This window comes from Entamoeba dispar, genomic scaffold, assembly GCF_000209125.1.
Source record: "Entamoeba dispar SAW760 scf_1105229462895 genomic scaffold, whole genome shotgun sequence".
Lineage (NCBI taxonomy): Eukaryota > Evosea > Mastigamoebida > Endamoebidae > Entamoeba > Entamoeba dispar.
In genome coordinates, this window is record NW_001855421.1 from 45,660 (window position 1) to 59,785 (window position 14,126).

At 25.8% G+C, this 14,126-nt stretch overlaps 7 protein-coding genes across 7 annotated transcripts, besides 18 other annotated features; 6 read left to right on the forward strand and 1 right to left on the reverse strand.

The window, feature by feature from the left end:
* Window positions 1-135: 135 nt before the first annotated feature.
* Window positions 136-171: a sequence feature (AT_rich).
* Window positions 172-268: 97 nt separating this feature from the next.
* Window positions 269-296: a sequence feature (AT_rich).
* Window positions 297-349: 53 nt separating this feature from the next.
* Window positions 350-401: a sequence feature (AT_rich).
* Window positions 402-471: 70 nt separating this feature from the next.
* Window positions 472-540: a sequence feature (AT_rich).
* A 115-nt stretch (window positions 541-655) lies between these two features.
* Window positions 656-928: a sequence feature (AT_rich).
* Window positions 929-1,008: 80 nt separating this feature from the next.
* Window positions 1,009-1,100: a sequence feature (AT_rich).
* A 390-nt stretch (window positions 1,101-1,490) lies between these two features.
* On the forward strand, window positions 1,491-2,156 carry EDI_031880 (uncharacterized protein; the record flags this gene model as incomplete). Its single annotated transcript, XM_001740382.1, has 1 exon — window positions 1,491-2,156. One exon carries the CDS (start codon window positions 1,491-1,493, stop codon window positions 2,154-2,156), a length of 666 nt encoding a protein of 221 aa, XP_001740434.1.
* A 203-nt stretch (window positions 2,157-2,359) lies between these two features.
* Window positions 2,360-2,429: a sequence feature (AT_rich).
* A 33-nt stretch (window positions 2,430-2,462) lies between these two features.
* On the forward strand, window positions 2,463-4,184 carry EDI_031890 (RNA-binding protein, putative; the record flags this gene model as incomplete). Its single annotated transcript, XM_001740383.1, has 1 exon — window positions 2,463-4,184. One exon carries the CDS (start codon window positions 2,463-2,465, stop codon window positions 4,182-4,184), a length of 1,722 nt encoding a protein of 573 aa, XP_001740435.1.
* An 83-nt stretch (window positions 4,185-4,267) lies between these two features.
* Window positions 4,268-4,305: a sequence feature (AT_rich).
* A 103-nt stretch (window positions 4,306-4,408) lies between these two features.
* EDI_031900 (glyceraldehyde-3-phosphate dehydrogenase, putative) lies at window positions 4,409-5,413 on the forward strand (the record flags this gene model as incomplete). Its single annotated transcript, XM_001740384.1, has 1 exon — window positions 4,409-5,413. The coding sequence occupies one exon, from the start codon at window positions 4,409-4,411 to the stop codon at window positions 5,411-5,413; it is 1,005 nt and encodes a 334-aa protein (XP_001740436.1).
* Window positions 5,414-5,428: 15 nt separating this feature from the next.
* Window positions 5,429-5,451: a sequence feature (AT_rich).
* Window positions 5,452-5,906: 455 nt separating this feature from the next.
* Window positions 5,907-6,011: a sequence feature (AT_rich).
* Window positions 6,012-6,035: 24 nt separating this feature from the next.
* On the reverse strand, window positions 6,036-7,164 carry EDI_031910 (40S ribosomal protein S4, X isoform, putative; the record flags this gene model as incomplete). Its single annotated transcript, XM_001740385.1, has 2 exons — window positions 6,036-6,656; window positions 6,859-7,164. The coding sequence occupies 2 exons, from the start codon at window positions 7,162-7,164 to the stop codon at window positions 6,036-6,038; spliced, it is 927 nt and encodes a 308-aa protein (XP_001740437.1).
* Window positions 6,828-6,853: a sequence feature (AT_rich).
* Window positions 7,165-7,346: 182 nt separating the features above from the next.
* Window positions 7,347-7,388: a sequence feature (AT_rich).
* A 69-nt stretch (window positions 7,389-7,457) lies between these two features.
* Window positions 7,458-9,293, forward strand: EDI_031920 (serine-threonine protein kinase, putative; the record flags this gene model as incomplete). Its single annotated transcript, XM_001740386.1, has 1 exon — window positions 7,458-9,293. The coding sequence occupies one exon, from the start codon at window positions 7,458-7,460 to the stop codon at window positions 9,291-9,293; it is 1,836 nt and encodes a 611-aa protein (XP_001740438.1).
* Window positions 9,294-9,527: 234 nt separating this feature from the next.
* EDI_031930 (heat stress transcription factor C-1, putative) lies at window positions 9,528-10,217 on the forward strand (the record flags this gene model as incomplete). The annotated part of the gene is made up of 2 exons (XM_001740387.1): window positions 9,528-9,623; window positions 9,705-10,217. The coding sequence occupies 2 exons, from the start codon at window positions 9,528-9,530 to the stop codon at window positions 10,215-10,217; spliced, it is 609 nt and encodes a 202-aa protein (XP_001740439.1).
* Window positions 10,218-11,048: 831 nt separating this feature from the next.
* Window positions 11,049-11,096: a sequence feature (AT_rich).
* Window positions 11,097-12,285: 1,189 nt separating this feature from the next.
* Window positions 12,286-12,307: a sequence feature (AT_rich).
* A 269-nt stretch (window positions 12,308-12,576) lies between these two features.
* Window positions 12,577-12,619: a sequence feature (AT_rich).
* A 356-nt stretch (window positions 12,620-12,975) lies between these two features.
* Window positions 12,976-12,998: a sequence feature (AT_rich).
* Window positions 12,999-13,025: 27 nt separating this feature from the next.
* Window positions 13,026-13,068: a sequence feature (AT_rich).
* A 90-nt stretch (window positions 13,069-13,158) lies between these two features.
* Window positions 13,159-13,191: a sequence feature (AT_rich).
* A 51-nt stretch (window positions 13,192-13,242) lies between these two features.
* On the forward strand, window positions 13,243-14,081 carry EDI_031940 (tubulin gamma chain, putative; the record flags this gene model as incomplete). Its single annotated transcript, XM_001740388.1, has 2 exons — window positions 13,243-14,023; window positions 14,062-14,081. The coding sequence occupies 2 exons, from the start codon at window positions 13,243-13,245 to the stop codon at window positions 14,079-14,081; spliced, it is 801 nt and encodes a 266-aa protein (XP_001740440.1).
* Between the last annotated feature and the right edge of the window lie 45 nt (window positions 14,082-14,126).

Sequence of the window (14,126 nt, forward strand, 5' to 3'; positions counted from 1 at the left end):
AAATTTCTTGTACTACAACTAAAATTTATATCATTAAGTATTTTGTCTTTAAAATTAAATAACATGTCAGTAACTCCAAAATAATTCTTTTTATCATGTTTGTAAATCAAATAACTATTAGTTATATAAAAATGGAAATAATGATAAAATAAATATAAATTCATTATTTTTGAGAAGCAATAAATCATATGTTTCTTTTTCAAAGAAATAAGAAATAAAAGTAAATTAATATTTAAAAGGAAAAATAAATGATCGAAACAAGATATAGAATTAAATTATAAATTATAGAAAAAATTGAATGATTATAGAAGAAATATTATAAAGGTTGTGATATGGAAATGAAAGGTACAATAATAATAATAAATGATTATTTGAACTATTAAAAATTAATTAAATTATTACCAAGACATAATAAATTATAAACTTTGAACAAATAAATTACTTCTAGTTTTAAAAGATAAAGTAATGGAGTTTTTTTTATAAAAATTCTAAGATAGTATTGATAAATATTTTTAAATTATAAATTATAAATTATTAATTGGATAATAATTGTGTTAGTATAAACCGTTACTTCTAAGTTACACTAATTTAAAATACTTATAGTAAAATAATTATTACTCAATGAACTAATAATAGAAGTTTCATAAGTTTTAGGAATAAATTGTAATTTACAATACATTATTTTATTAGATTATTTGAATATTATAAAGGTTATAATAATAATTAAACAAAAAATAATAATCATTTTAATATTGAATGATTATTAGTTAAGAGTTGGAAAACATATTTTCTTTAATTTTTAATTATGTGATTAAACAAAATAATATATTATTTTTAAACACTCTTGTTATATTTAATGTCTTTAATTAATTAAAATAATCAATATTTACATAATAAAGAATAAATACTTTAAAAATATAAATAAAAAGAAGTATGTTGTTTCAAGAATGTAATATATTTAATTCTAAAAGTAACCTTTTCTTCATAAAGAAAATAAAATAACCATTCAAAAAATAAAAAAATAAATAGTTTTTCTAAATGTCTATATTTGATTAAAAAACTATCTAAAACATTTAATCTTTTAACTATTATATAAATATCATTAGTTTCTTATAATAGTTATTGTACTTATTCTTCTTTGTTCATTTGTAATATTTATAAACTATTTTTTAATACTTTAAGTATTTCTAAAACAAAGTACTTCATATTCTAAAGAACTTAGGATACTCAACAAACTATATTTCTTACCCCCATAACTCTTAATTAATAACAGCTTCTTATCATATCTCCGGCTGGGTCATACCTAAAAATGAAGTCTTTTATTAAAAAAACCAAGAAATTATTGGTTAATTTATCAACACTCAAAGAAGATTAAAACGAAAATGATGACGAAATTATTAACAAAACAAATCAAAAAAAATGAGATCAGAATATGGATAAAACGAAACTTTTGATATTTAAGCAAAAACTAATCTTGGAAAAGCCAAGTAATGTTTAATCCATTTAAGTTCGAAATCGAAGAAATAAAAGAACAAGGGATTAGAGGTTGTACTCTTCCACCTGAAATTAAAATTAATGGGGATGAAAACAGAGTATGTAAAACACCTATTGAAAAAAGAATTCCTGTATTAAGAGCATCAAGAGAAGCTAGAAACAATTTCACTCTTCAACAAACACTTTGTATTTGTCTTTTAAGTAAATGGTGTCGTATAACTATTAAAAAACCAACTAGAAGAAGTTGTGTAACTGAACAATTCTTCAGAATTAATTCAATTGAACATGATGAAGATAAATTAGATGTTTATTCATTCCTTAAAAAACGATGTAATGAAATGTACTTGTTTGACATTCAACGAGGAGTGACTGAGAAAACAGCAATAAGGAGATATCAAAACAATAAAAAAATCGAAGTAATTCATTTAATGGAAGACATTCTTCGTGAATATGGAGTTGAATTAGAAACTAAAATAACAGATGGAAAATCTGGAATTAACAGACTTGAAAATATCACTGGAATCTATATTTCAAATAAAATCATTCCATTTGATAACTTAATCATGGATTTAATTGAAATTAATCACAATTTACTCAGTAGTGTTCTTCAAAGCAATGGAGAACTTATTATTGATCAAAATCAATTCTCTTTTAACTTCTAATTTATTGTTTTTACTCCCTAATTATTTTCATTAAACAAAACCATAAAAAGTCAAAAAACAAATATACTTGTTCTTAAAAAAGAAAATTTATCAAATACCAAAACTATTTTCATAGACTCAATAATGCCCATTATCTGTATAATTTGGGATTTTAAAAGTTAGTTAAATATAAACAAGAAGTAACTCAAGATTGTTTTAGAAGCTAATAATAAAATTTTATTATAAAAAAATTTTATTTTCAAAAAATATAAAAAATATGAAATAAAAAAATTTGTTATTCATTCAGTTTTTTCAGTTATATAAAATATGTCAACTAACATAAATAATACTGAAGAACAATTACAATCAATTAATAAACCTTACACAGTGAATATAACTCAAAATGAAAGAAAGATGAGAATACAAAATGAACTTAAACATGAAAATAATGTACAGCTCCAATGCGTTTATGTTGAAGGAATTCCTAATGAATGGAAAACAGATGATTTACAAAATTATTTTAAACAATGCTCACCTTCAAAAGTAAATGTCCCAATTGATAAAAAGACTCACCTTTCAAAAGGGTATGGATTTATTTATTTCTACACTTCAATTATTGCAAATAATGTTATAGATAATTATAATGAAAAAATAATCAAAGGACATAAACTTTATTTACAACACGCAAATTCACAACCAAAACAAATCAGTTTTTTTACTAACGCTTTAAAACAATCAAATTCATCTTCATTAAAAGGCATAATAACAGTACGTATATTTAATATTCCATTTACTTGGAAAGAACATGATGTATTGGAATATTTTAAAGAATTTCATCCACTAAAAGCATTAATAATTTATGATAAAGAGTCTAAAATATCAAAAGGGTATGCATTTATTTATTTTTCTAGTTTAAATGAAGCAAATAAAGTAATACAGAAATTTAATGGAATTAAATATAGAGGAAAAGTATTTTCATTAAAACTTAGTCAACCAAATAAAGAAGAAAAAGGTCAGTGTATTACTACTTCTCAACATAATGTTCCTCAAAGAAAAGATAAAACTGAACAAAAAAAAATAATAACATTATATGAATTCTCTTTTCGAGAATTTCCTAAAAACTGGACAAAAGATAAAATTAAAAAATTCATAGAATCATTTGGTGTAATTATTTTTAGTATTAAAATAGATACTAATAAAATTACTAAATCATTCACTGGTTGTGGAAGTTTAAAAGTTAAAACTAGAGAAGGTGCTGAGACTATAATCAAAAAAGTTGATGGATTAATAATTGAAAATTGTCAAATTAAATGTAAACTTAAATCATCTAAACAACAACTTGAATTACAAAAAATTATTAATTCAGTTACTAAAGAAAAAACTAAAATAAAAATTAAACCTCAAATTCAAGAAATTAAAATAAATGAAAAAGAAATTAAAACTCCTTTTAAATTAACAGAAAACCTTTCTGAAAACTCAAAACAAATTAAAAATGATGAAAATAACACTGAACCTACTAAAGAATTAAAAGAAAATGAAGAAGCACATTTACATATATCAACTCCAACAGAACAAAAAGTAATTTTTGAAGATGATAGTGATGAACCTTTTATTGATAGTCCTTCAGATACTAGAATTCAAACGTTTTATGAAGAAAATAATAATGTACTCTCTTTAATGGTTCAAGGAATTCCTTATAGATGGAATGATAATGACCTTCAATTTTATTTTCAACAGTATAACCCAATTCAATCAAGAGTTATTTATGACGACAGAAATTGTCTTTCTCTCGGTTTTGGATTTATAGATTTTTATTCAGTAAATGATGCACTATCTTTGGTTCAAGACGTTCACCATTTTATCCTTGAAGGAAGAGAGTTATTAGTCTTTATGGCCTCAGCTAAACCAATTAATTGTACCACACCACCTTTACCGCCTGAACTTAATAACAAACAAACTTCAAAAAGTTGTATTACAAAACCAACCGACGGTGGATGTAAACGACCTCAACACGATTTACCACCAATTGAACCACGACATATCCAATAGCTTAACACATATTTTTCAACTTTAATTTTCTTATTTTTTATCTTTTGTTTGTATTGTTTTTTATTTACTATTTGAAATACCACATTTTTATTTTTAAAAGATAAAAAAAATAAGAAAATTTGTGACATAAATAGTAGTTTTCATTACGTGGAAATTACGGTTGAACACGTACAACAACGGTTATAAACAACACTTTGAACTCTTCTCTTCATTCATTAAGTATTATGTCAATTAAGGTCGGTATTAATGGTTTTGGAAGAATTGGAAGACTTGTTGCTAGAGTCGTTCTTGAAAGAAAAGATTTTGAATTAGTTGCTATCAATGATCCATTCATGGATCCAAAATACATGGTTTACTTATTAAAATATGATACCGTCCATAGACAATTCGAAGGAACTGTTGAAGCAGGTGAAAATGCTATTATTGTTAATGGACATAAGATTGTTGTTAAAGCTGAAAGAGACCCAGCTCAAATTGGATGGGGAGAACTTGGAGTTGATTATGTTGTTGAATCAACTGGAGTTTTCACTACTATTCCAAAGGCTGAAGCACATATTAAGGGAGGAGCTAAGAAAGTCATTATTTCAGCCCCATCTGCTGATGCTCCAATGTTTGTTGTTGGAGTTAACACTGAAGCATACAAACCAGAAATGAACATTATTTCAAATGCATCATGCACAACTAACTGTCTTGCACCACTTGCTAAAGTTATTAATAATGAATTTGGAATTGTTGAAGGTCTTATGACAACTATTCATGCTACTACTGCTACTCAAAAGACAGTTGATGGACCATCAGGAAAAGATTGGAGAGCAGGTAGATGTGCATGTGCTAACATTATTCCAGCTAGCACTGGAGCAGCCAAGGCTGTTGGAAAAGTTATTCCATCTCTTAATGGCAAACTTACTGGTATGTCATTCAGAGTTGGAACACCAGATGTTTCATGTGTTGATTTAACATGCAGACTCGAAAAAGAAGTAACTGTTGAATCAATTAAAGCTGCCATTAAGAAAGCATCAGAAGGAGAAATGAAAGGAATTCTTGGATATACTGAAGATCTTGTTGTTTCATCAGATTTTGTCCATGACAATAGATCATCAATTTTCGATGCAGCTGCTACTATTCTTTTGAATCCACACTTTGTTAAATTAGTTTCATGGTACGATAATGAATGGGGATATTCTAACAGACTTGTTGATCTTATCCAAATCATTTCTAAAGTTCATTAATTAAGTTTGCTTTAGTTAAATTTTAAATTATTATTTTTCCTTTATATATCAATTTAATTGGATTCTTTAGAAATCATTAAGACTCTGTTGTATTAATTTATATTTTGGAAGAGAGATGACTTATTAGTTTATGGTTGTTCTTCAACATTAATTTTCTCTCAAAACTCTCTTTTAATTTATTTCTTTATCATTTTCTTATCGTGTTTGACTTAGAATAACCACAATATCACAAACAAACTTTTCTAAAATAATTAATTCATCATTGGTGAGGTTGTATCTATTTTTTTGATGTTATAACATTATAAATACTAAATAACGTTTCATTACATTCATTACAACTCCTTTACACAAAAAGAAAAATAAATTGTTTATACTTTTAACACAATTTATATTAATAGCACTTTAATCCAAAAGTGTTAATAATGAGATAGAAGAAAAAAGTGCTTCTCTTTCAGTTTTTAAAAGAAGTAAATTTATAACACAAAACAAAAACAATTAATTACTTTTTAATTAAAAATAAATAAAATATCAATATCAATAATTTTCCTTATAATTAAAGAAAAAATGTTTTTAATAAAAATGAAAAATACAAATTATTCTCTTGAACACAAAATTAAATGAATTATTTCTTACCAATTTTCTTGCCTGGAACTACTTTCTTGTTTCCTTTAGATTTCTTTGGTGCTGCTTGTTTCTTTGGATATTTCTTGTAAATCTTTTCAACTTGTTCTTCTTTCTTTTCTACAATAGCTTTTGGTGTAACTTTCTTTTCAGTAGTGGTCTTTGATTTCTTTGATGCTTTTTGAATACCAGCCTTTTGCATCTTGTTCTTCTTAATAGTTTCATTGACTTGTTGTAATAATGGTTTCTTAATTCCTTTATCAAGTGGAAGATTAACAAGAGTTTCTGTTCCTTTACCAATAACAAAGACATTGTTTAATCTAGTAGTGAAGGTGTTTCCTTTAGCATCTTTAATGTGAACAATTTCAAATGACCCTGGATGAACTTCTCTTTTAACAATAACTCCAACACGACCCATACCATTACCACCAATCATCATAGCAGTATTTCCAATATCAAACTTAACAAAATCAACAATTTTTCCTGTTTCAAGATTAAGTTTGATTGTATCATTAGCTTGAAGTTCTGGATGTGGATATCTAATAGTTCTACCATCATGAGTAACAATGTATGGAATAGCACCTGTTCCAAGAACTCTCTTTTCAATTTTACATAACTTGAACTAATAAAATAAGTATTCTTCTTGTTTATATAAACTCGTCATTTAAATATCACGAAACTACCAATAACATCAGTTCTTTGCAACAAATATAAACTGTCTTCAATTTAAATTCAGTTCTCCAAGAAATTCATCATATGTAATTGATCAGTTTCTTTGTGACAAGTTAAACACAATTTTTAATTTAAAATTAATAAAAACAAACTTTTGCTTGTTCAGCAGTCAATGGAACTAAGCAGAATCTTCTTTTAGTGTTATACATTAATCTAAAGTTTTCTTTAGTTCTTGGGATAGAAAGAACATCCATAAACCCAACTGGATATCTGGTGTCAGTTCTAATCTTTCCGTCAATTTTGATTGTTCTGTTCTTAACAATCATTGTAACTTCTCTTCCATTTAATGCATAATTTAATCTATTTCTCAAAATGAGAATAAGTGGAAGACATTCTTTCATTCCATGTGGTCCATGTGATGGTTTTGGTGCAAAAGTTCCTCCTAATTTAGAAAGCATCCAATGGTGTGGTGCATTTAATCTCTTCAAGTGGTGTCTTGGTCCTCTAGCCTATTTCTTATTAATACCTTGTCTTTAACTTACTTTTCGTTTCTATTCAAATGATAAAAACAAACCATGTTGTTTGACTGAAACAAAAGAAGATATTCAAACCCTCTTTTTATCTCAATCTATATCTTTACTATTTTTTTATTATTTTTATTTTTTAAAAATATAAAAAAATTGAGGATATTATTTCAGAAGAAAAGAAATCACTTTAAAAGTATTATTATTTGAGTAAGAAAGAAAATGAAATGATCTTGTTTTTTATCTTTGTTTTTGCTGTGTACTCTCAACCGCATCTTCCTGTTATTAGAGTTTATTACAATGAAACCAAAAATTGCTCTTTCGTTAGTCTTTGGAAAAAATTTGCACCATCATTAACTCATGATAAATTTACTTTAAAATTTGGTGGTGGTGATACATTTGAGCATTTGTTTTTTATTGGTAATGATACAAATGAGGCTGTACTTATTGGGATAGAACAAAGTCGTTTTCCTGATTATTATCTTGAAAACCAAAAACCATTTGTAAAACTTGTTGGAAGTGATCATATTAGTTCTCTTAGTGTTTCTTTAGTCCCATCAAAATCTTATCTATTTACTAATGTGATTAATTTACTTAAAAAAAAAGACTTCAAAGACACAATTATTCTTTCTCGACCTCAATTACCTTCTCATTTCGATTCAATCATTGTTACTGATCTATCAAATGAAACATTAAATTTACTTTTATCATCAGAAGTTGATAAAGACATTCCAGTTATTATCTTTTTTGGAATTTATGCCTCTTCAGATACTGATTATTTTATTAAACAATTACAACACAGAAAGTATACATTTATCATTGCACCAACAGTTTCAAGAGATCACACTTATCGATTGAGCCAAGACTATGTCCCCTACCAAGCATTTCTTTTTGATGCAATGCTTGTTGCTTCTCATGGAATTCAAATTCAGTCTAACAAATCACTTTCTCCTCTCTCAATTTATGAAAGACTTATAAGTACTCAATACAATGGGATGTCTGGATTATTTTCTTTTAATATGAACGGAGAACGTGATAAATTTTTGTTTTCAATATATGAAGTCCAACCTAAAAGTCAATTAAACCGTCTTGGTTTTATTAATCAAAATGGCTATGAAATTTTAAATGAATCATTACTTCCATCAAAAAACTTAAAAATGAAACGAATCATAATTATTGTTTTTGTTACAACATTTGTTGTTGCTGTATGCATCGTTTGTGTTTTAATCATTAGTATATTTGTTAAAAAAGCAAGTTCTAAAATTATTGCTATTAAAGATATTGCTTTTACATTACCTCCTCTTTTTAGTAATGACCATGCAAAAACATATTATGGAATGTGGAGATTAAAGAAGGTTTGTGTGAAGGTATTAACACAACCACATAATTCAAATCAGATTGCTGAATCAATTTATCAACTTAAGAAAGTAAAAAATGAGCATATAATTAAAATATTCGGAGGTAATATTAATCCTGAATTAATTGTTATGGAATATGCAGAAAGAGAATCACTACTTGATGCTGTTCAACGGTATGATCCTTATATTCAGATCAAGGATGTTCAACACAAAATAATTGGTCAAACATTACAAGGATTATCATTTCTTCATAAAAAAAATGTCCTTCATCTAAATCTTACACCATCTAATATTCTATTAACTGAAAAATATGATGTTAAGCTTAGTGATATGGATAGTTCATCGTTTAGCCATGATAGAAAACAAGAAGTTGCGAATTGGAAGAAAAGAAAGATAAGGTATTGTCCACCAGAACTACTAAATGAATTAGACCTTGATGAAACTACTGATGTTTATATGTGGGCAATGAATATATTTTATCTAACAACTACAGTTCATCCCTTCCAAGAAATATCAAATAAAGGCAAATTAATCCGCGCTATTAATTCAGGGATTCGTCCTATTTCAACATTGATTAATGATAGATCTATCGAAGAATGTGTTGAAATGTCTTGGAAAAATGATAAAGAAAATAGACCATCTATAGATGAATTACACCAGTACACCCAATTTACTCAGTTTGTATCTCCATTACCTAATTTTTGAAGGAGAGTGTAAATTAAAAAGAATAATATGAATATCGTTGACTTCTTGTTTTAGTTAGATAAAAAAAAATAATGTCTTCATTTAAAAATTAATTAAGAATTCTAGAACAAAAATAATTTTCTTCTAAGAAAAAAAAAGAAGGAAAAGGAAGTATATTAAATGTAAATATAAGGTATATTATTTCAAGTATACGACTTCTAGAAAGTTAGTTTTTTTGGTTCATCTACCAATTCAATGAACGCCATGAATAAGCTTAAGGAGAATACTACACCTACACCATTTATTCTTAAATTGTATGAACTTGTTAATAATCCTGAAAGTCAACACTTAGTTTGTGTAGTGTTATTGTTTTAGTTTTTCTTTTGTTATTATATTTTCAGTTAAAAATTTAATTACAACTTACAAATAAAGATGAGATGGTGTGATGAGCCAAACAGAAATGGGTTTGTTGTTCTTGAGCCAATAGAATTGTCAGCTAAATACCTACCTAGATTTTTTAAACACAACAATTTCTCATCATTTGTTCGTCAGTTAAATATTTATGGTTTCCACAAAGTTGATCATCCTCAAGGACAGTGTTTCCAGCACCCAAATTTCTGCAAAGATAAACCAGAATTATTAACCCGTATTCAAAGGCAACACAGTAAAAAGGCAGACGCTGAAAATACTGAATTATATAAAATGTTATTAGATAAGTTAAGAGAATTACAAAAGGAATCTCTTCATACCCAAAATGATCTTCAACAATTGAACGAAATGCTTTTTACCTTAAAATCTCGTGTTGATAATTTAGATACTAGAATGCAAAGAGTAGGTCAATTCATTAGCTTTTTTAATCCAAACTTTAAACCATTCAAAAGAGAGCCTTCATTCGATACAAAAAATAAGGACTCCTTAATGACTGGAATGAATCCTTGGGAATAATATTCCTTTAGCCTGTTCTTATTTCATTGAATTTTTTTGGTATTCATCTATTTTTCTTCTTTTTTATTCAATTAAATCATGGTGGGTTAATTTTAGTATTTCTAATTTTACTAAATACGTTTTGTATCATTGAATTGTTTCTGAACTAAATTGTTTATCTTTTTTGATATTTTACTATTTTGTGTAACACTTTATATTAAAAAATTCTAAATCTTGTTTAATATTTAAACAGAGTTTTAAATAAGTTTCTATCTGTTTTAAAAATGTAAAGAACTACCAATTAGTTAAATTGTAGAACTCTGAATGTTATTTAATGAAGTTGAGATTATAAACAAATTAAATAATAATACTCAAATAAAGGAGGTGGTGTCTCATTATATAACTTAACTGAATTAATACCGAACAAACAACAGACGTTGATGTGAATCTGTAAATAGCAAAAAGTGGTGTTTTCTAATAAAAGAAAAACTCCATTACGTTATAAGTAAAAGAACCATGAAACATTATAAATTGTGTACAGAGTTATATTTAAAAAATAAAGATAAACAGAACTAAAATGTAAGTGCTAAGAAGTTATGAAAGGAGAACAACTGTTCCAAAACCATGAATAGAAATTGTTCGATTTAGTTAAAAATTATACAATAATACAAATAAAGAAAAGGTTATGAAAAACAAAACCATATAAAAAATAACAAAAAAAGAGGTGAAAGGTTTCATATTAATAATAGAATAATTATTCTCAATGAATGAAAAGAAGAAAACCATTGAAAAAGAAAGGACAACGTTAAACTAATTATATTATCATTAAGTTGAGTTTGGTGAAGTAAAACGTTAAATTATATTAAAATACTCTTTATTATTATTTGTTAAATAAAATATGAAATCAGTATTGAAACAGAAAATAGAAGAGATAACAAAGAGAAGTAAATCCAGTAATCTAAATAAAAATGTTTTTAAGGTATCTATTATGAAAGAACTAGCACTTAACAACACAACAATTCTTTATAGAACAAAAAAACAAGAGTATTGAAAGAGTGAATATAATAAACATAAAAATGGACTAAATACGCTAACAACATTACGTTAATTTCTAGACTACTATAGAAATCAATTCTTATAAGATAAGACAAGTAGATTTAAAAATTCATAAAAATTAAAACAGAAATAATAAATGGTAGAGATAATATTTATGTTACAGAAAGAATATATTGTAAATAGATAAAATGAGTTTACTATTTTATTAAAGAAATTAACACAACATAAATAAGGTTATAAAATATTAACAATAACTTAGAGAATTAATATAGAAAAATAAGATTGAATGAATTTCTTCATAAGATAATTACGAGTTTAGAATGTTACCATCATGCTCTCTTCAAATCGCACTAATCAAAAATATTAGACCTGTAACAAATAAACAAAATTAAATTATGGTAGATATCAAAGAAACTAAATTGATTATAATGAAAATTTCATTATTTTTAATACAACAATAAATAAAGAAATGTTTATGTTGTTAATAAAATTGGTCGCGATTTTAATGTGTGAGACATAATTTTATATACACTAATAGAATTGTTTTAAAACTCATAAAAGACTAATGAAACCTAAAATATACAAACAAGTTTAATTAATGGTTTTACTAATAAAATTTAGACATCATCTTTGTATTTTTAACAAACTAATATTGTTGAGTTAATTAAATAAAGAGTTGGTTCAACTGTAAATTACTACATTTCTTTAAAACAATAGTATTAAACGATATATTATTATTAATTCAAGATATTAGAAAAACGTCCACGAGAAAAGAATGAAATGCAATATTTCAAAAGTGTTTTATATGTGAATTGAATTAAAACTAAGGATAACTTACCAAAAAAAGAACAATGATAGTAATAAAAGAGTATTAGATGAATAAATGTAATAAAAAAAGATCAGTAAATAGATACTTAAAACAACCAATCTTTGATAGAAAAATTAGTACTATTCTTTCATAATTATTAATTTGTAGTACAAGAATAAATATGACAAAGTAATTAACTAAATTTTAATGGTATTCATAACGTGGAAAAAAAAAATATAATTATTAAGAGTAGTAAGAGTGATGAAATTTTTTTAAAACAAAAACAAAGAATGCCATCATAGTATTGAGTTAGAACATGTTTATATATTACACTCATATTCACTCTATTTTAGTAAATCTAGACTCAATACTTGATTGTTCAATAAATCTTTTTGGTTTCTATTTAATACATTGGATTTTTTATATATTATGGACTTAAAAGTTAATGCTAACAATAACAATGAATATGTCTGTAATAATCATGAAGGAATGTTAAGATAAGGAATCTTAACAAAGAAAAATATTAAGAAAATGATAAATTATAATAAAAACTAAAATAGAATAGTCAAGAATGTATAGTGTAAATTAGCATCACCACAACAAAAACAACATAACTTGTAAAAAAGAATGATAGTAGTGAAAAAAAGATATACATTGGGTTATATAAAAGTATTAATTGAGGTATTGATTAGAGAGACTAAAATTTTTAATTATATCAACATAATAAAAACAGGGTAATTTCATGTTTCTTGTTAAAAAGATACAAACATTGAAGTTATATATATACAGCATCGTGTTTCTGGATGAAAATAAGTTATGGAAATATTCAAGCTATGGAATGAAAATAAAAATAATTCTTTAGTAGTTCATCACAGAATTGAACAAACGGTCTAAATGTAAAAGAGTTTAATCATGAAAATAATTTTAAAATAAATAAAGATGACTACAGAGTCATAAACTTTTTGTAATATTATTTAAAAAACAAAAAGGAATTATAAAAAAAAATTAGATACAGAAGAATTTCTTACGTTAGAATTGAATAATTGATAATATCTTTCTCTCTATAATGGTTTTTGATTGTTTTAGTTTTTATAACAGTATTTTTATTATTTATGTTATTAATAATAAAAAGAGAAAAGAAAAAGAAAAATATTTTTCCAAATCAAACAGATTTTAGTGAAGATGCCACGAGAGATTATTACTTTAAATATTGGACAATGTGGAAATCAGTTAGGAAGTGACTTTTTTAAGAAAATATGTTCAGAGCATGGAATATTACCTGATGGGTCATTATCTACAAATGAATTTATTGATGACAGAAAAGATGTATTTTTTTATCAAGCAGACGACCAACGGTATGTCCCAAGATCCATTAACATTGACCTTGAACCACGAGTGCTTGACTCAATAAGAACAAGTGTGTGGAGTAATTTTTATAATCCAGAAAACTTTATTATACCAACAAATAATGGAGCGGGAAATTCATGGGCAAATGGATATTACACCACAGAGAAAATGAGTGAGATAGAAGAAATTATTGATAGAGAGGTAGAACATTGCGATAGTTTAGAAGGATTTTTCTTCTGTCATTCTATTTGTGGAGGAACTGGAAGTGGTTTAGGAAGTAAAATTATGGAAATGATTAGTGAAAAGTATCCAAAGAATATACTAACTTCATTTAGTGTAATGGTAAAAGAAAATCCCGATGTTGTTGTTTCTCCCTATAATTCTATATTAACTCTAAGACGTTTAATCACAGAATGTCAATCAGTTGTTGTATTTGATAACTCGGCATTAGCAGATATTGCTCACACACAATTTGGAGTTGATGAAGCAACTGTATATGATATGAATTCTATAATATCTTCTTCAATGTCTGCTTTTACTGCAAACCTTAGATTTCCATCAACTTTATATAATTCTTTAAACAGTTTAATGATTCATCTTTGCCCATCTCGATTTAGTCACTTTTTAATGACAAGTTACACACCATTACGTCAGGTCAATCAAATATCAAGTAGGACAAGTGCCATTGATGTAATGAAACGTCTAATCCAACCTCAAAA